The sequence below is a fragment of the Tiliqua scincoides genome, chromosome 1 (assembly GCF_035046505.1).
Source record: "Tiliqua scincoides isolate rTilSci1 chromosome 1, rTilSci1.hap2, whole genome shotgun sequence".
Lineage (NCBI taxonomy): Eukaryota > Metazoa > Chordata > Lepidosauria > Squamata > Scincidae > Tiliqua > Tiliqua scincoides.
Window position 1 is genome coordinate 98,115,926 of NC_089821.1, and position 20,867 is coordinate 98,136,792.

Here is a 20,867-nt window from a genome sequence, read left to right on the forward strand (position 1 = left end):
ACCCTATAGCTAAGTTTATCCTACATTCCTACCCCATATCTGTAATAAATAAATAAAATTTTAAAAAAATTGAAATTAATGGGGACCCACCTGAAATTGGCTCATGACCCACCTAGTGGGTCACGACCCACAGTTTAAGAAACACTGGAATAGTTCATATATTAGCTATATTCTATCACCGGGTAGATGGGACTGGTCAGCCTAGGAAGGCAGCTCATCTAAGAGAAGGAAACTCTGACCTCAAACCTCCACTGCCTTGTGGCTACATCCAGTTGTGGAAAAGGCTTCAGGAGTCAACCTCGAGGCAAAATCAGGAGCCGGAGTCCATGAGGCAGTTCATGGCTGAACACAGTCACGTTCTGGCAACTCCTGCGACGCCGCTGGAACCAACCGTATTGGCTTCTGCCTTTCCATTGGACCATTCCAGCGACGTGGAGAGGGGGGATTTGCTGCATGGGTAACAGCCTATCCTCCATACCTTCTTTACCCAGGCTTCACGCACTGGAGAGGACACTCCAACTTCGCCATACGGCGTCGGCACAACACGGGAAGCAGCAGTTTACCGGTTATAAGTCTTTGCTCGATTGGCGTAGAGCATGACGCCAGGGGCTGCTTCCGAAGGTGGGAGAGATCATTGCATCTCATTGGGCAGCTACCGCCCGCCTTAAGCTGGGCAGTCCCCAGCCAGTAAGGTGTTGCCTCGCCACGGTCCGTTAACCTCATGGGGTGCGTGGGGTTTAGGGTGAAAACCGACAAGCGGATCGACAACTCTGCACCATGCAACAGAAAACAGAACCCTGGCCTCTGAGCGGCCCGCTTGGAGGCAGGCTGTGCAGCATGGCCTTTCTCAGTTTGAAGAGACACTTGGCCAACAGTCTGAGGCTAAGAGGCAAAGAAGGAAGGCCCATAGCCAGGGAGACAGACCAGGGACAGACTGCACTTGCTCCCGGTGTGGAAGGGATTGTCACTCCCAGATTGGCCTTTTCAGCCACACTAGACGCTGTGCCAGAACCACCTTTCAGAGCGCGATACCATAGTCTTTCGAGACTGAAGGTTGCCAATACCTATACCTAGCTATATTCTACTCCAGACAAATAGCAAAGTTATGAAAGGTAGAGCAAATTCCATTTAAATTTAAGATCAGAATCAGAAGAACCATTTTTGCCCTTGAACAGAAAGAGAAATAGAAAAGTCTCCTAAAACTTTCCTTTCAGCCTTTGATTTTAGAGTTATGTCCATCCCAAAGTCATCTTGCCAATTAACTATGCACATAAAATACACAAATAAATTTGGAATTTGATGTAATGAAAATCAAAATGCCACATCTCATTAGCCACCTAAGGTCTGTCCCAAAATCAGGTGTGCTTGCAAGATTTCAGGATCAAACTTTACAAATCTGTGGAAAGGAGTTTTTGGAGACATGGGCCAGCTCTCTACACACGGTAGGTTTGAGAAGCAGGCACTAATGGAAGATGGAGACAGGCAGGCCTATAGCTTGACTAAAGTCCAGAGAATAAAAAGATGGGAAACTTTGCCAATGTCATGAATTACTCCACCAGACAATCACGAGTTTATTCAAAACACACTGGCAGAGTCTGTCATGGGAATGCACATCACAACATGAGCAAGTGGGAAATAATTTCTTTGAACTCAGTCATGCAAATGTTGCCTACAACTGGAAAGTAAGAAAAAGGGTAGGCTACATTCACAAGGGAGAGTAGCTTTCAGGTTTATTGAGCCTACTTTATTTTTATGAGAACTCAGAAGCTTACTAACCGAAATTAGATGCAAAACAGTAGCTCAGGAAGGCATACATACCCTGTTCCTTAATTTTTGGTATTAAAATTTTAGTATTGCTTTTAGAAAGCAAGTTCTATCCAGGAACTTGCTTTCAGGTGAGGTCTGTGTGTATATTTCTGGACAACAATCTTTTCACACACTACCCTCCTACTTGCCTTCACCCCCAATCTTTCTTCATTCAGCAGTCTCGTAGGGGAGGGGATGGAGAAGAGAGAAATCTTTTTGTTATTGTTAAATGATCAGGAATCAAATTCTTGACAATTTACTGCATGTTACCTAGAGATTTATCAGTAGATTTTAATGTACCTTCTTGCCACTCCAGGGCTACAAGATTTCTCCCTGAGAGTCAGTTTTCAGACAACCAAGCAGGGACATTTTAAAAACAAGCAATTCCCATATGCATTCCAAGGCAACACAACCCCCAGGAGAGGACTCTACTAACATGTTTTGAACTGACTCCAAGAAAAGCAGAGAGGCCCACAGTTGTCTAAGTTAACTGGTTAGGATATTGGCAGGAAGGAAAGCATGCCCACACTTTAATTCCCAATGGAGACATAAAAATCTGAATGTGGGTGACGGTAGTGCCGCAACTCCTACAACAGTTGGTCAGATTGACATAGCACCTCATAATCAAGACAAATGGGGAAAAACTAAAACCAAATGGATGAAACCAAATGGATTCATGCTGAACCACATCCATCTACTTTCCCACTAACATTTGAATTCCCTTCTTCAGACTGTCACCAAAAGTACAGCCCCTACACTTTCCTGTTCCTTAAGCTCTCCGCTTGCTACAAGCAGCTTCTTGCCTTATTACTAAGACTTTAAGGACTGGAATTTTTTTTTAATTCCACAAACACAGGTGAAGTTTGTGGAGATCAAGTAATGTCTCAATTTGCAAATGTCAAGACTCTAAACAAATGACAGGAAGATTGTTTAACTGGCTCCACTTAACAGTTTTAGCATAAGAAGCACTTCCACTTATTATCACTTCTGAACAAAAGGAGCCTGCACCCAAGACACAAACGTTATCATTAATTTAAGGGGAAAGAGAAACAAAAAGGGACAAAGTTTACCCCACTCCACAAAAGAAAAAAATGAAGAAACTCGGTCAGTGGTTCCAAAACTGAAGGTTGGGACCCACTGTGGGTAGCGACATAATTTTTGGTGGGTTCCCAAAGAGCAATGTTAAGATCAGACAACTAATTGTTTCAAGCCCTGAGCATATTCCAAAATCAGATACTGTAGCAGCTAATTATCCTGAAAGAGTTCAGCTCCTGCAGTTTGCAAGCATGTGTAAATACAGGGAGATAAATGTTTGAGGGTCTTTTTTCTGGTTATTATTACTTATAAATAAATAAAAAATTTCTTTCTAGATCTCCTTTTTAAAAAGTCTGGTAAGCCTAGGTATGTCCCATTAGAGCAGGGCTTTTCAAACTGGGCATCACAACGCCCCAGCCTGTGGGCCCTGGCCCCTGCCCCTTTAAGGGGCGGGGGCAGCCTGGAGGCAGGGAGGAGGCAGTGGCATGATCCCCAGGATCGCGCCACTCAGGGGGGCTGCATGGGCTTCCCTTTAGCGGAGCGCGATTGCTCCGCATCCACTTTCACTGCTGCGGGGAGCAGCACCCCTGGGAAGCTGCAGGAGCTTGGATACATGTACCCAAGCCCCTGCAGCCCCCTTGAGCAACCAGATCCTGGGGATCGCGCCACTGCTTCCCCCCTCCCGCCCACACAAGAACTTAGTGGCTCTCAAACTCTCCCAGAGAGTTTGAGAACCACTGCATTAGAGTGTCATTTTAAAAAATGGGTCCTGGTGCTAAAAGGTTTGGAAACCACTGATCCAGAATCACATTTTCCAACTACTTTTCCACTAACTTCAACTAAGAAACAAGCATTCACTACCAGGTTTTTTGTTTTCCTCAGCTTTGTGACTGAAAAAAGGCTGTTTGTGTCAGTGATCTATTTATACAACTTGACAGGCATACTCCAGCTGGATGACTTCATCTTCTTCCTCAATCGGTTCTCTTTCAAGAAAATTATCACAGCAGTACATGAGAGATTATAGTTAACAATCACCTCAATGTCAAGCTTAGATTTGGTCTGACAAAGCCTGTGATAATAAAAATACCCATTTTGCAGGCTAATTGGAAAAGGATTGGAAAACCTTAAATTCAGAAGTCCTCTTCCCACAGTTCGCATTGCACATTTCTTTAATCCAAACAAACCTATTAAGTTTGTAATTTTTCTTAGAATACTTATAACAAAGGTTTAGGAGCATTCCCCCTCCCTTATACTTGTAAGTATTTATAAGTAAAATGCAAAATACCTTTGTATTTTAATTACCAAGTAAGTGAAACCTGAGGAAGCTGTAAAATAAATCAACGATTTGGAATTTTTAAAAACAGTGTCATGCTTAATATCTGAAACACATAATTCTTTCTGCTTCTGCAACAATCAGACATGCAAAGACTGTTAAGAATTTTAGGGCCACTTTTCATCTTTTGGAGAAACACATCATTGGCCTACTCACTTTGACTGCCTAGGGCAGCCATTTTCAACCACTGTGCCATGGTACACTGGTGTGCCATGAATGGTCTTCAGGTGTGCCGTGGGAATTTGGGTGAGGGTCATTTATTAGTAGAACTTTTGGGGATGTGAGCTCCCATTGGCAGCACAGTGTGCCTTGCCAATTGTCCAAAGACTGATGGTGTGCCTTGACAATTTTAGTGCCTTGCCAGTGTGCCATGAGATGAAAAAGGTTGAAAACCACTGGCCTAGGGCAATGATTTTCAACCTTTTTCATCTCATGGCACACTGACAAGGCACTAAAATTGTCAAGGCACACCATCAGTCTTTGGACAATTGGCAAGGCACACTGTACTGCCAGCAGGGGGCTCACATGCCCCAATACCTCTATACCAAACTCCCAGGGCACACCTGCAGACCATTCATGGAACATCAATGTGCCATAGCACAGTGGTTGAAAATGGCTAGCCTAGGAAGCTTTGGAAGCTATTACGTGTCCAATATCACCTCTGTCAATGGAATACCACCAAAGTAATAGGCACTAGTCAGTCTGTGTGTGTCAATGCCTAAAAACTTTGGGGCATGGAGACACACTCCTACAGCAGAGGAAAGCAGATCTCTGTACCAACATGGACACCTCTCTAAAGCTTAGTGACATAACAGGTAGGTAGAGAAAAAGAAGCACACCAGATCTCTTTGCCCTTTTAATCTTTAAATCCAACATTTTCAATTTCCAAGCATAGGACTAGGAAAACACATAGGAAGGGATATGCATTTTGACACAACTTTCTTTGTGAGATTGGGAAGAAGTGCCTAGAGCAGTGTTTCTCAAATTGTGGGTCAGGATCCACTAGGTGGGTCATGAGCCAATTTCAGGTGGGTTCCCATTCATTTCAATTTCTTATTTTTAATATATTCGACTTGATGCTACCATGATATGTGACTGCATTTGGGGAGATGTTACAGACCTGTACTTTTAACAAGCTACTATGAATATTCTTTTAATAATGGTAGTCAATGGGACTTACTCCTGGATAAGTGTGGGTAGGATTGCAGCCTAGGATTGTAAAAAATTTTCCTGCTTGATGATGTCACTTCTGGTCATGACATCACTTCTGGTGGGTCCTGACAAAGTCTTATTCTAAAAAGTGGGTCCCAGTGCTAAAGGTGTGAGAACCACTGGCCTAGAGAACTGGCCTTTTATAACTGCCCCATGTTTCCTAAAGACAGAAAACATTAGAGGAGATTGGCAGTGAGGAAATCAGGAAAAAATGCTTGCGTGTGAACACATCTCCACCAAATACAGAGAGGTACTGTGTTCCTTTTCTAGAACCTGCAAAGATAAAGGTTCCCCATCATGTTCTAGTTAGCACAAAGAACCAAACATAACATATTACCCTAACAAAAACCCTTTTCAGATGTTTCCTATGTTCACTGAAATGTACGAAGGAGTTCAGTTGCACCAACCCCACCCACAATCTCTGTACATTCAACACAAGCCATAAAAAGGGGTCTCTACTATCTCCCACAAAATTATATTGCACAAACTATTCTGAAGGTGCTTTGAGGAGATTCATAATAAAAATTGTTACAAAGGATTTTAACTATATATTTTTCATGATGTTTTTCTTGTTAGACTGCCTTGATTTGACCACATTAAAAAAATACCCTAACAGATGTTCTTCACTAACGAGTATTGATATTTTATTCAGTTAACAGTCAGCTTTAAGGGAAGAAATGTGGGGAGAATCATGCCTAAATACAAATACAAACTAGGGACAAAAGATTAATTGTAGCAACCTCTAGCCATTTATTTTTATAAAACTAAGTTTTTATTACATACTTGAACACAATTAAATCACTTTAAGCATATTCATCTACCTGGATTTATGTTCTGTTCAAGTCTGCAGTGATCCCATCACCCTCAAGTGTATTCTTGAGTATTCTATATCAAAAAATTTCTGGCTGCATGTCTGTTCCTCCCCACAGCCATACACAGGCTTTACACAGTAGTAGAAGGCAAACAAAGAGGAGATGAAAATGCTGGCATAGTTCTTGGATTCCTTTCTACCTGCTTGCTTTCTCCCCCACTCCAGTTGACCTTGTCAGCTGGCCCAAACTGGCAAACTGTTATATGATATATGGGAACAAACTCAACCACCATACCCAGTGATCAATGAACATTTAAGATGTTTCACGTTTGAAAGTGGACAATGTATTATCAGCTCAGTTTTCCCCAAGCCCAGCCCCATACACTTACCTTCCATGCTAGGCGAAGGAAAAAATACCATCATGAGTATAGGAAGAATCATAAGTCTATTTATCATTGTAGACCTAGAAAAAAAAAAAAAGAGAGAAAAGCTTGCTTTGAAAATTAATCTGAACTCTTGACTAGCAGCATGCCTAATGTTTAGGTAATAAAGGCAACACATACCAACTGCCTGTGTTTAGTTGTCACTGTGGATTACCACTCAGTTCTGAGTTCCCAATTCTATTCATAAACTTATTTCTTGGACAGACTTTAAGAGCCTTTGAAAGAGGCTGGATTCAGCAAGTATGAGGATATAAAACTCTCTTCTAGAATAGCTACATGCATACAAAATAGTTTACAAGTTTGGGGGGAGGGGAGGAAGGAGAGAGAGAGAACACACGTCCCAAAGCTAAAATTCTTAAACTTTTCAAGCTCCTCATACAGCTGTTATCCTCTGTTCATGTTTACCCAAGCATGTAATATCCAGGCTCCAAAGTAAATGACAGACAAGGAGCTCTGCTTGCCAACTAAGACAAATCTAAGAAGGCTTCCCAAGTAAACCCTGCTGAGTTGGATGTAGCATGACATTCCAGAAAGTCAAAATGGGAAAATACACCTCCAGCAGAGGTATTGCTCAAACATAGTTCCAAACAGTTACATTAAAATGTGACATGCACAAGTTCTCTTACCAATGGCACTAGCGTATGCTCTGGTGCGGGAGGTAACTCAACACCAAAAAAGGGCCCAATCCTATCCAACTTTCCAGCTCTGACGCAGCTGTGCCAACAGGGCATGCAATGCATCCAGCATTGGAGGGGGCTGTCACAGAGACCACCTCAAGGTAAGGGAATATTTGTCCCTTACCTCAGGGCTGCATTGCAGCTGCATCAGAGCAAGCTGGAAGTTCCCTGGTGGTTTTAAACTTTTGAATAAAAGGTTCAGTAGAAAAGTGGCCCAATATTGTGATTTAGAACCTCAAAAAGGGGGAGCCTGTTGCCAAGAGATAAGAGACAGATAACGTCTCTAACCTAGGCTTGGTGGATCCATGGGCATGCCTGTATTCTGAAATTAACATAAGATCTCTAGTGAGTCAAACCCAAGGCCCATCTAGTGCAGCCTCCTGTTTCCTCCAGTGACCCATAAGCAAGTGATGAAGGCATATCCCTCTCCCACCATTGCTTCCTTGCAACTTGTATTCAGAGATATACTGCCATTGAACCTAGAAGTAGCTCATAGCCATGATAACTAAAAGCCATAAATAGGTTTGTTCTCCATGAATTGTCTACTCCTCTTTTAAAGCCATCTAAGCTAATGGCTACCACCTCATAAAGATTACTTATTCTTAAAAAAAAAAAAAAAAACTATTCTCAAGTCTCTGGTCTATGCTTTAAGGTCATATAGCCCAGCAACCTCATACCCACAGCAGCCAACCAGATATTGTATCTCTGGAAGTCCAAATGCGGGAGATGAAGGCATTCCTTTCTCCCACCACTGTTCTGCTGCATGATGGAGCATAGGATCTAGTAGTCCAACAGCTTCACGGTCCTTCTACTCAGCACACCATGCAGAGTAAGGGACATAGTACAAGCTTTTGCGTGCGCAGAAATAACCTTCCCATAAGAAAGAGTTGCATACAAAGTTACAGTTATCTACTACTTCTTCCTGAATACCTAGCTAAGACAAAAGGATGCTCCATTTCAGAGATCATTAGGTTGAACGTAAGTTTGATTATTGAGCGTTTTGTGGGGCACAGTAGAAATGTAGAAGTGTAAAGTTAGTAGTTCTGAAAAGGCCATCTTGTTACAGCATCCAAGCTCTCTCTTGCCCTCACAGTATAGTAATTCAAGATTTAAGGTGGTCATTCCAAACCCAACTGAGGCTCAGTCCTATCCAACTTTCCAGCACTGATACAGCTGCCAAGGTAAGGGGACATATGTTCCCTTATCTTGAGGAGGCCTCCATGACTGCTTTCCCACTGCGGCATGCAACACATGCCCTGTTGGCTTGGCTGCATTGGCATGGGAAAGTTGGCTAGGATTGGGCCCTAAGTCAGCAAATGCAAAATGAGAGAAACTGAGAAAGCCTAGAAAGCAACACAGTAATGGAAAGAGAAATACTGAAAACGAATATGAGTAGAAAATATGGGAAGTATTTAAAGACAAAATATTGTCCTTGTCCCTGTTGTGCCTTCTTGTTCTTGAAAGAACAAAATTTCGTGTTACAAGGCTTTAATTCTTCTATGAATTGCTAGTCATTTGAATATCATCAACAAAGATGGTCACTTTTGGATGGGATGGTCCATCCCATTTGCTGCTTAATTCTGCCCAAACGCTGCAAATTTAGTCCACAGGGATTAAATGTGGACTGGGCAGAAATGGGTTAACAACATTCCAATCACTGACAGACCTCATATAGGACAGAATTCATTCACTCCTTTTTTGGCTGTTCATTGTTCTAGGTTCCCAGATTTTTTAATCATTAAAAAAAATGCTGACATTCACAGCATCCGCAGCTCACAACGTATACTTTCCTAGCAATAAATATCCTATTATTTTAGGAAGCACTTAGTGCATACTTCTAATGCAACTTACAAGTAAGGGTTGCTACCAGTTAGAAAGTATTAACCATCTACGTATCAGTAAACTGTAGAGCAGTGTTTCTCAAACTGTGGGTCGGTCGGGACCCACTAGGTGGGTTGCGAGTCAAGTGGGTCCCCATTCTTTTCAATATTTTATTTTTAATATGTTAGACTTGATGCTACCATGGTATGTGACTGCATTTGGGGAAATGTTACAGACTTGTACTTTTAACAAGCTACTATATATATTTTAACAATGATAGTCAATGGGACTTACTCCTGGGTAAATGTGAGAAGGATTGCAGCCTAGGATTGTTAAAAATTTTCCTGCTTGATGATGTCACTTCCGGTCATGACATCACTTCCAGTGGGTCATGACAGATTCTGACAGATAAAAAGTGGGTCCCGGTGCTAAAGGTGTGAGAACCACTCCTACAGAGTGTATGGGAACTTAAAGACAATTGCACAGCAGACATACCTGCACTGGACATTTGGACTACTATGTACCAGAACTCAGCTAATGCAGATTCCACCACTCACTAGCACTAAAGAGAGAGTATACTGTGGCAGACAATGGGCCATACAATCCCAGAACCTAAAGGAGGTTCATCAGTGCAAAAAAGCCCCACAGTAAAAGCCGCACCACTTTTAGTTAGCTGACAACATTCCCTCTGCCCACCCCAACATAAATATCTATGAACATGAAATCTGCAAAATAATGCTTTTGGCTGCAAGCTACTCGTGCATGCAGTTAACATGCATGAAAAGCTAAAACTTTTTTGTTAAAACCTGCTAAAAGCTGTCTGAGCGCTAGTTAAAATGCCACACGCAATCTACTCTTAATTAAAATCCTGAGCATAAGGTACACAAAACTGCAGCCTTTGTGCATGTGGCAAGTTATCAAACACAGCCTTCAGTGCTGAAACACTACACACAATTTGCAAAAAAGGAATAAGGGGAATTTGCAATATCTTGTCTGAAATCTAGTTTCTTTTTCTAAGACATGGTAGAAGAATTATTTAGTTTATCAGGAAAACTTATTTCCTATCAATACAAACACATTGCTTGAACAAAATTCTGAGGGGGGGGAGGTTCATGAAGTTCCTTGCTTCTGTTTGGATAATCTGATAAAAACACAAGCCCAGCAAGAGAATAAGGGACAGGAATCTGTTCCTTTACTGCATGAAGTTCTCCAACACAAGTCTGTTTAGACAGCTGAAAGTCTGCCAAGAAGCTTTTGGAAAGGATGTCAAGATCTCTTGCTGGCAGCCATTTTGCTCAGAGAGTACAGGAACTGCTGCTGGCCTGTTAATTCTAGCTAGTTAAAAATAAACCTTGAAAGAAAACCCATTGATTTCAAAACACATACTTATCAACTCCACAAACAGATGCCAAGAATTCCGATAAAAAGTGAATTTCCACACTTCTTTTTACCTAGATAAAAACAAATCCCTCAGAAAGACCTAGATAAAAACAAATCCCTCAGATCAGAATTCCAAATGTTTAGAGAAGAACACAACCTTCTGAACTTCAGTAAGCAGGGGTAGAAGGAAAGGGAAGGGGATGAATAGGAGTAAAAAGAAGGAAGGAATGGATGCAGGTGTGTAGTGGAATTAAGTTTCCTGGGTGATCTTGGGTCAGTCACTCTCTCTCAGCCACACCTACCCCACAGGGTTGTCGTGAGGACAAAAGGGGGGGAGGAACTATGCACATCACCCTGAGCTTCTTGGAAGAAGGGTGGTATAAAAATGTGGAAAATATATAAGTAAAAATAATTCAAGACGTGAAACTTTAGAAGGCAATCAAATATTAATTTCCATTGAAAGTGACCCATCACATTCAACATATTCTCCAGTATCTTAGTGGCAATGGCTCAGCCTCAACCAGAAGGCACCAACACCAATTTCCTAACAACCCCTTTACTGCAGTTAAACTGCAACACTTTGTGGTTCCAACCATTAAGGTCACCATCAGCCCAATCCTATCCCCGGCCGGCCCACTGGGTGCAATTGTGCCAAATTGGCAACCGCTGTATCCTGCGGCCCCACAGAGGTCGCCAGAGGTTTCCTCAAGAAAGCAGATGTATGTCCCTTTCCCCTAAGGGTGGAGCCCCAGCAATGGGGCTATTCAAGTTTGAACTGGCAATTGTGCGGGTGCAGACCGGAGAATCTCTACGTCAGGTTTTGCAGGCTGACATGGAGGACAGAATCTGGCAGGCTCCACTAGCACCACCCCCCTCCTAGACCGGTCACTCCCCTGGCCTGCCCTCCCTGCTCCGAAGACCTGCACTACCACCTGGTGGTGTGACTTACCCTTGGGCACTCCTCTAGCATCTCTACGCAGCGCTGAGGCTCAGTGTTGACTGGCGTGCGCCCAGCACTGGCGGCCCCTCCTCCTTGGATGCCATGGACATGCCTTACAGCACGTTTGGAACACCCAGCGCCGGCACTCTGGGAGATTAGGATTGGGCCTCAAGTCAATACAGGCTCTCCCCTCCCCGCCCCAAGACTTACAGGTAGCATGGAAAAACCCTTTGTCGCTACTGATCACTGCAGAACAGAATAAAATGAATGTCTGTACCATGGGCAACAATGGTTGTATCATATCTACTTAAATCTCTGAAAAGAAAAAAAAATAAAAGGATAACCTCAGCTATACAGGGTTTAAGACATGCAACACTGTTATCACTCGAGTCAGATAGTGACATTTTCTAACAGGAAAATGCTCCCAGGAGGTCACCTACAGATACCAGACAAGACCTAAACAAAACAAAAATCACAATACACTTATCTAATTTAGTTATGCTTCCAAAAAGTTGTTCCAAAGGTCTTTTAATAAGACCACATAAAAATAATCTTCCATGGCTACAATTCTGCAAGATTACCAAATATGAGTTTCTACTTAATTGTCCTTATTCACTGTATTAGCCACCTACAACAGAGAAAGCAGACACAACCAATTCATGCACATGGGGACTTATAGTCACTGAGCATGCTATACCAGATTCCATCCAATATAGCACCAATTAGAAGAGGCATTTCTTTCCTTTGGTGTCTTAAATTTAACTTCTGTACCTTCCTACCCATGTACATTGTGAAAGCTAAGAGTTTTTGCTGCTTTATCAGATCATTCAAACTCAGCATGAAAGCTACCCATTTCTTTTGTACTTCATATGAAGTCTCCACTAGACACAGCAATTCTAAAAAATTATGAACTACAGGCACTGTGACGGAATTCTAAACCCTAATTTCTAAATCCAGAATACTATCCTTATCGTGAAAAATTTAGCATTAAACATGATCTATTGTTGCTTCAAAAATGTGTGCCAATATTTTCCCAGTTGCATTTTTATCCGCACAAAAATTTCCAGTCGCCACCTTGATTTACCATCAACTGATAAGCAGAAGTAAGCACAATCTTAGAGTTCATTATGCTATTTTTTAAAACGATGAAAAAAGTGACTCCTCTTACATTCTGTGATATGGATCAAAAGTTATAGCTGGAGGAGCAGAAGACATTTCTGCTACAAATGGAGACAGGTCACCGGGTTTTGGCTATTTCCCCTGCCTGCTAAAACTGGTGCCCTGGGCTGGCCCAAAATCTCCTAATACATGAGGAATGATGTGCCAGTCAGCCTCCATTTCTTCCACTCTCCAGTTTTCTAGCTCAGCACTTTCCTTCCCTCCACATTTTTTCTGTTCCTCCTCTGCCCCCCTCTTCCTATTCCAATTCAGGGAGTGAAAGTAGCAGCAGCAGATGCAAGTAGGTAGACAAAGGTGGGCACCCACAAGTCTACTGCCTAAGGCAACCATTTCAGTTGGCGGCATGAATGGGCCGGTCCTGCCCTATGCCATCTGTTGCTCGGGGGGGGGGGGTGTGTGTGTCTCCAAATCCTCATAATAAGATTTTCAGAGGGGTGGGCAGAGGCATTCCATTCATGGAAGGTAAGATCTAAGCCAATATTACATAATCCAAAGAAATTAAGAAGTCCTATTTGATAGGGATTAAAAACATCTCCATTCTTTTAGGGAATAATTTTCAGCCTAAAAGAAACTCAGTCACATTTCACTTCCACATTAACCCCCTAAATGGTTGGTAACCTTCAGTCTCGAAAGACTATGGTATAAGCCTACAGCACCATTTATTCCCAGGAGGTCTCCCATCCAAGTACTAACCAGGCCTGACCCTGCTTAGCTTCTGAGATCAGACGAGATCAGGCATGTGCAGGGTAACAGTTGCTGCATTAACCCCCTAACAAGTTTTTTAAAAACTTATATTCCATCTTTTCAGGTTGAGAATAATTAAAACACATTTATTTTTAAAAAAGAAAAATTAAGTTAAACTGCAATTAAATTGCAGTGCAATAAGAGTGGCCATATCAAAATCCAAATTCAAACAGGAGAAAAGGGAGAAAGCTTGGTGAAGTAAAGTCCTCAGCCCTTCTCAGAAATGAGACAGGGAGGTGGTTTGAGAAGATGTTCCAGTATCTTCCCTCAGATCAACAATATAAAGTTCCGTGGCAAAATATAAATGGAGACCTAAACGCAGAGTTGGCTATATTCTAGAAATTTCATAGAACTAAAATGCAAAGACCACCACACTAATCTCAAATAATAAAGATTTCATAAAGACTATTAGTAATAACCAGGAAGTTTTCCTCTATTAAGAGCATAAAATATAGCTCTTACATTAAAAGATGGCTGTATCCCAAATGCTAGTAGGTGCTTGTCCATTAATTGTTCATAGCAAAGACCTTTCTCTCTTTAGAAAAAAAACACACGTATACACATCCCCTTGTAGGATTCTAAAAGTATTCTCAAGTTACAAATTACTTATATAGCACAATGAACAAGATGAACTTGACATGTTTACAGGGCTAGGGGCACTGAAGATGAAGGGGAGACCAACTGACACTAAAGCAGGTACTCACAGTGTTCCGAAGCACAATATTTTATTTATAGTATTTTTATCACACCTTTTATCATACCAAAGGGGACTCAAGGCGGCTAAAATAAAATCAATACAATATTAAAGCAATTAACACACCCTCAGGAACATGACAATTAAAAATCATTAAAAAGCACCAGCTCTCAGTGTCAATTAAAAACCTTCAAAAATAAGGTCCTGAGGCCCCACCAAAAAGTTTCCAGAGAGACAGCTGTTATTAATTCCAGGGAAAGGAAATTCCATAAATGGGGCGCCACCACCGAGAAGGCCCTATTCCTAGCCACTACCCTCACTCTATGGTGGCGGCATAGTCAGAAGGGCCTCCTCAGATGACCTGAGAGGAAAGGTAGGATTATATGGACAAAGGCAGTCCCTTAAATACCCTGGTCCCAAACCATACAGGACTTTAAAAGTCAAAACTAGCACTTTGAATTCAGCCCGGAAACTTATTCTGGTGCAAATAAGAGAGAACACTGCAACAATGCATCACTGTATTTCAGATAGAGAAAATCCATCCAGGTAACAATCCAGCAATGCCCACAAGCTCTGAGTTAAGTGCACAGCTCTGAAGGTAGGTGTATCTTGGACACAAGGTCAGAGAGATTAGACAGTTTTCTTGTCAATTTCACTTTCAGACAGCCTTCACTTGTGACAAGGGTGCTTCAATCAAATGGCAGGAAAGTGCAAAACCTTCAGCAAGTAAACAATATGATTGCATTAAAGTAGGGAATACTTTAGGAGGAGAGAAAAAAACTACAAGAACCCTAAATGCTTAACTACAAAGATTGCCCACAAAGCTACCTACTGTTTTGCTTTAAGGAACACTTTCCCAGAGATTGTCTGTGTGTCTTAAATAAATGCACATCTAAAGAAAGAGCCTAAGTCTCAGGTGTGAATTTGTAGCTCTTATCCATAAGACATGGTTTCATGCCTCTAGATTTCATGCCAGCTAAACATTTTTGCAACATAGCAGACTGAAGACAGTAACCTCCAAAGAGAACATTCTCTTTCTGAACTACAGTACAAAACTGAACAACTGCCCTTCATGCAGTTGAACTGTAATGGTGGCATTCACATGAAAATAAGCCAACAACTGTAGATATATTTGAAGAGTGCGTAGATATATTTGAAGAGCGTGGACCTCCCCAGCTCTGTGCCCCAGGGCAATGGTGCATGATAGCGCCCTCCCGCAGGATGCCAGTACTCCCCCACATGCAAATCTCCCCCCCCCACACTCACTGCAACTTTCCAGAGCCTCACACAACTCCAGGACCTCTCTTAAACTATGCTTCTGGCAAACCTCAGTGAGGTTTCCATGCGGTCCTAGAGGTCCACAAGGCTCCACACCCAGGGCATTTGCCCCTTTTGCTTAATGGCAGGTCCGCCACTGTGCCTTATTTGTATGCAAAACATGCCTCCTCTCCAAATCATGTTCAGTGAACTCACCTGAAGACACTACACAATTCTGTTTAGCACCACATTCTACAATGTAAGTTGATACACAGTGTGGCAGACCGAAGCATCCTGGGAAGGATAGGCTGTACTTCTAGACACATCCAAATTGTGGGATTTGGAGTCATTCTTTGCTCAGTGTGAGCATCACAGTAAAACAGCATTAGGGACTCACTGAATCAAAAACTGTACCATGTTATCATGGCATTGCTGGGTGGAAGAAAGACAGATGATTTAAAGAAACACATACCCCCCCATCCGCCAAGAAATGGATCAATAGTTCAGCACTCTTTACTATCTTCTAAGCTGCAGCTGAATATGCAGAATACTTACATCAAGTCAGATTCTGGGGCTGGCTACAGCTCAAGAAGGAGGCTAGTGCTTAATCAACTTATCCATTGACTTTTGTCCTTTTTTTGCAAGAATCTCAACATCCCTTTAACCTGGGACACTCGAAGCAGGAAGGCAGCGGTGGGGTGGCAGCGGCAACATGCGTATATGAAGGACATGCTATTCCAACCACCAAGCTACTTAAAATGTGTTAACAATGTGTTGCATTCACACTTGCAGAAGAACTGCTGCCATAAATAGAAAGCAGGAATATTTCTAGCTGATGGAATTTTTCCCCCTCCTCTTTCCAAGAAGCTACCAGTTGCCATCGTTGCTTCTTGAATGTTTATGAAAGATAACCAACCAACCAACCAGGTGGAGGATTTTTGAAAGAAGAGGGGGAATACAAGGTATATTTTTGCCTTTGAGTCAGGCCTGTGAAAAGAAAAACTGCACTGCCTTATACGTGGGGGTTAGCATAATGTTTTCAAGAGATTGGTAGGCGTTCCTCCAAGTTACCAGTGCATTTTCCTGCAGGCATCTAAGGACCACTACACATTACAGAAGTCAGTTTCCCTTGTTTCTATAGAACGTTAGCAATATATTTTACGCAACTCTGGAAGAGAAAATAAGCATAACCTAAGGATTAAATGCAGCCTTATGAGTGGTTGGTTCAATGTCCTCACACAGGCCTTACATACAGGTTCTTTATTCCCATTACTACTTCAAAGGACCATATGAGCTTCTGAAGTTTCTAAAATTGGGTTCCCTATTGCATGCTTACTCAGAAAGAATTCCCACTGTGTTTGGTTGAGCCATCTTCTTAGCAAGCATGTTCAGGATTGCATCTTAAGTCATGAAATGGGACTCAAATTGTTCTCTTCACTAGTCAGTATGCTAGCAGTCAACTGCATCACTACTTGGGCTACCAAGTAGCACTTATGCATGTCATAACCAGCATTTTATTTGCCAGATCAAAGTAGCCCCACTACTGCAGTTTCTTACCAGCAGCTACACAGTTAAATTGCTAACCCCCCCCCCAAAAGACAGAAAATGCTGTTTCACAGCATTACTTTATGCCTTAAAAACTCATACATCATAATCCCACTCCCTACCACCCCCACTCTCACTATGCAGCAGTAGATGGAAATTTCTTACAGTTCAGCTGGAAAAATGTTTTTTACTATCTTATTGCTATGGAAAAAATTGGATAATTTGCAGTGTGTGACTCAGATGCACAGCTGTTCATTAAATATGTCCACCAAAAATATAAATATGGGCAGAGAAGGACAGTAAAATGTCTTAGGAAACAACAAGCATGCTAAGTGTACATGAATAGGGAAAAAAAGCAAGTTTAAAAAGGTTGTAGCATGTCTCCAGAGAGTGGGCCATCTGCAAATATGATAGTGTAAGCCAAGAATACATTTAGAAAATCTAAACCAAACATTGCAGTGCCATTTGTCTTCTTGCTCTCTCTCACTTTCTCTATGCATCCAAGACTACTCTTTTTCCTCCCTTCTTTGCAATGAAAAGTTAATCTGATGTTTTTGGTTACAGGAAAAGGGGGTGACAAACTTAGCAGTAATGCACTTGCGCTGTAGGGTATTTATTGTAGAGTCACACTCAAGATAGTTCATTTGATGCAAGGAATACCACTGAATGCATGTTTCATATTTAATTCCCAGTGTGTGGGAGGAAGGAGGTTCTAATTTGACATCTCCACCATTTAAATAGAAAAGTTAAAAGGTAAGGTATTCAACAAACCCAACAAACCACACTCATAACACAGACCAAAACACATTTTGCCGTCTTTAAAGTTAGACTTATTCCTGGGTATATTGGGGGTGTTGAATCCAAAAATGGCATTGATTTTGCCCTACTGGCTCTAATTTTGGGGCCACAGCGCAGCCTCACTAGTGAATGGTTCAAACAGCTTCCTTATGAGGAAACCATGACATCGGTTTCCTCACAAGGAAGCTGCTTGAATCAGCATATAAAGTGGCTAAGCTACACTCCTCCAAGTCGGGCAAAACCTATGCCATTTTTGGATTTAGCATCCCAAAAATATCTTAAATTCATTTCAACATCCTTGGCAACCAAAAAAGGGATTTTCGGTAGACCTATGTAATGTAGCATTTATATAATGTTTCTTAATATTAAAAGTGTTTCACATATTCTTGCTCAGCATTCTTTCAAACAAGCCTATAATGTAGGCTAACATTATAATCCCCATACTGGGGAAACAGGCTAAGGCTGACAAGTACTATTTATCACCTGCTTAGTGGAATAGGATCATGTGGGCTAGGCCCTCCCGAAACCTCCATGCAAATAAAACTACACATGCCTTCAGGATTCCTAGTCACAAATACAAGCTTTAAGCATGTACAAGTGTACACACATAAAGCCTATTCTCACTTATGGCTGAATGCACAGGAATTGGAGATGAGACTTGTAGGTGCAATCGGACCCTTTGCCATGCATTCCATGTGCAATGTGCTGATGAGAACAGTGTTGTGGTGATTTTTTAAGCAGTTCACCCCATGGCTGGGGTGAGATTTAAGACAGAACCTTACCAACTCACACTCGAAAGGAGAACCCATTGTATAATAATTTAAACCTTAGCTGATTCAGTTCAAGTCTGTGCATTAACACATTTTGATGTGATCTAACAGTCAAATTGGGGCATTCCTAACACAATAAAAGTATTACTGTGGGTTCAGTTTGGATGAGGACAAGCCCTCAAAGAGGCCCAAAACATCTACAAATCATTAGCAGGAAATGTTAAAATAGACAGCGACCAATTAAAGTCCCTGTTTCAAATTATCTTCACTCTGTTTTTTAACATATGGTACACTTTTTAAGTGGATACCACTGATGCAGAAGAAAGCAGTTCACTACATCTATACAGTATTCAGTCACACGTAAATGTCACACTGCTACCACCCATCACATGTACACACAAACACCACTTGTGTGCTCATTACACATGAGTTTACACACTTACGAAGAACTGTATACAGCAGGCCTGAGACAGCTTTGCACATGATCCCACAGTGTTATTATGGGCTATAACACTGCCCATATTAGCATTTGGATGGACTGAAAAGAAACAAAAACCAGCTTGTTCACAAGAGCTCCCTTTCCTGGTGACAACTGTTACCAACCACAGGTAACCACACAATCCTTTCACAAGCCTATCATAATTTCATATAACAAATTTGCCAATACGAAATATTAGCATAAACGGAGGTTTTCAATTGATTTATATTTTTAAACCGACCATTTCGTATCATTTAAGCAGCTCATATATCTGTAGGTCTAAAGTCTTTTGACCTGCTGACACGAGTAGCAAGTTTTGATTCAGCACACACTCCAATTGCTAAAAGGAAATTAGAGGACTTTTTTGTATACAGTAACTTACCACACAAAATTCTACCAACTTCTGTCAAGCAAAAAGATTATGCACTTACTTTTGTAACATTGATTGCAAACAATTCTGTAACACTTAAATTATCTCTGCCACGTAACTGAAAGCAGGAGAAAGGAAAACAGAGCATGGCCAGAGGCGTAAAGCACCAGATGAGATGGTAAAGTCAGAGCAGTGTGAATTCAGAGGTGCCACTGGACAAAAATGGCAGCTGTAATGTAACTAAGATCATAGGTTGCTAAAGTATCAGGTGTTACTATACAAGATGGGGTTCATGAACATTTCAGTACATGCTGTGGGACAAAAAATTATCTATTGCAGCAATTTTCAACCTTTTCCATCTCACAGCACACTAAAATTGTCAAGGCACACCATGTTGCTGATGGTGGGCTCACATCCCCTAACAGTCCTACTAATAAATGACAGTTGCACAAACTCCCACAGCATGCCCGAGTACCATTTGCAGTACACCTGTGTGCCACAGCACACTGGGTGAAAATTGCTGGTCTATTAGATGGTACCTTTGCAACTACTTTTTAAAATTAATATTCATCCACCAATTTCCTCTAAAAATCTCCATATGTATAAAAAGTAATTACACTTTTCTCTCCCTAGCTACGGGAAGTACAGAGGTATTTAACAAGAACTGAACCCAAATTACCTTGCTAGAATACAGACAATTCCCACCACAGAATATTTTCCTAGAGCCAACATATCAAAGTATCTATGCCTTTTCCTAAGAAGTATGGAAGAGACTTTAAAATGAAAGGTTATGAAAGAATAAATGTCACCCTTCTGTAAACCTTCCCCCCCCCCAAAAAATATCTAATAATCTTTTAAAGGCTTGTTATTAGGATTGCTTTTTTTTAAAGACAAAATTACAGTCAAACTAAAGTGCTAGTTTTAAGTATTGACCTTTACTGTAATATAAGGAATCCTTTCACAATCAATCAAGAGCTTTTAAAACCATGCAGCTACTTTGCCTCCAACAAAACCTATTAGCCTTTGATTGAGGAGTCATAAAAAAACCCTAGGTAGGTGAAGAGGTGGGGGAGGCACCCCCTACAAATGCCAGAAGGTTGTGTGCGTGTGTGCATGCGCATGTGTGTGTGCGTGTGTTAGAGAATGAACATATTTTTAAATGAAGCAAAAACTTTTGACTTGTCAAATGAAAAGTCAGAGCTCTACATTTATTAAAATTGTTACAGAAAGAAAGATGCTAATATAACATCCCATTAGTTACTTGCTAGAAAACAAAACTCTGTAAATTATATACCAATTATTAGTGTGTCATACAAATAAAAGTATGTGGAAATAAAATTCAAAAGATTAAACCTTTCTTCTTAGTTGTTTTATCTGGAACCTCAGAGATAGTCCAAATACCTGTTTTTGTTTTAAAGGGAATCAGATAAGAACAGTTTGAATAATAACGTACAAGAGGCAAGTTTTTAAGAAGCAGTTAGCACTATTGTGCAGGGCAAATAATTCGTCAGTTGAAACAATGATACAATTAGGAAACACAAGCTATCATATATACAACATTCTGGAATATCTGA

General features: G+C 41.3%; 1 protein-coding gene and 1 pseudogene across 3 annotated transcripts in view; both read right to left on the reverse strand.

The window, feature by feature from the left end:
• Nucleotides 1-20,867, reverse strand: part of ACVR1 (activin A receptor type 1) — a 141,620-nt gene that overhangs the window by 42,744 nt on the left and 78,009 nt on the right. For 2 of the 3 annotated variants that reach the window (XM_066612013.1, XM_066612012.1), the window contains exon 2: nt 6,587-6,660. In XM_066612013.1, the coding sequence (XP_066468110.1) occupies nt 6,587-6,653 (67 nt within the window). In that variant the 5' untranslated portion in view covers nt 6,654-6,660. Of the gene's footprint in view, nt 1-6,586; nt 6,661-15,887; nt 16,056-20,867 lie in introns of those variants that run through there. The other variant, XM_066612010.1, reaches the window with a different exon arrangement.
• On the reverse strand, nt 13,282-13,401 carry LOC136637428 (5S ribosomal RNA; annotated as a pseudogene).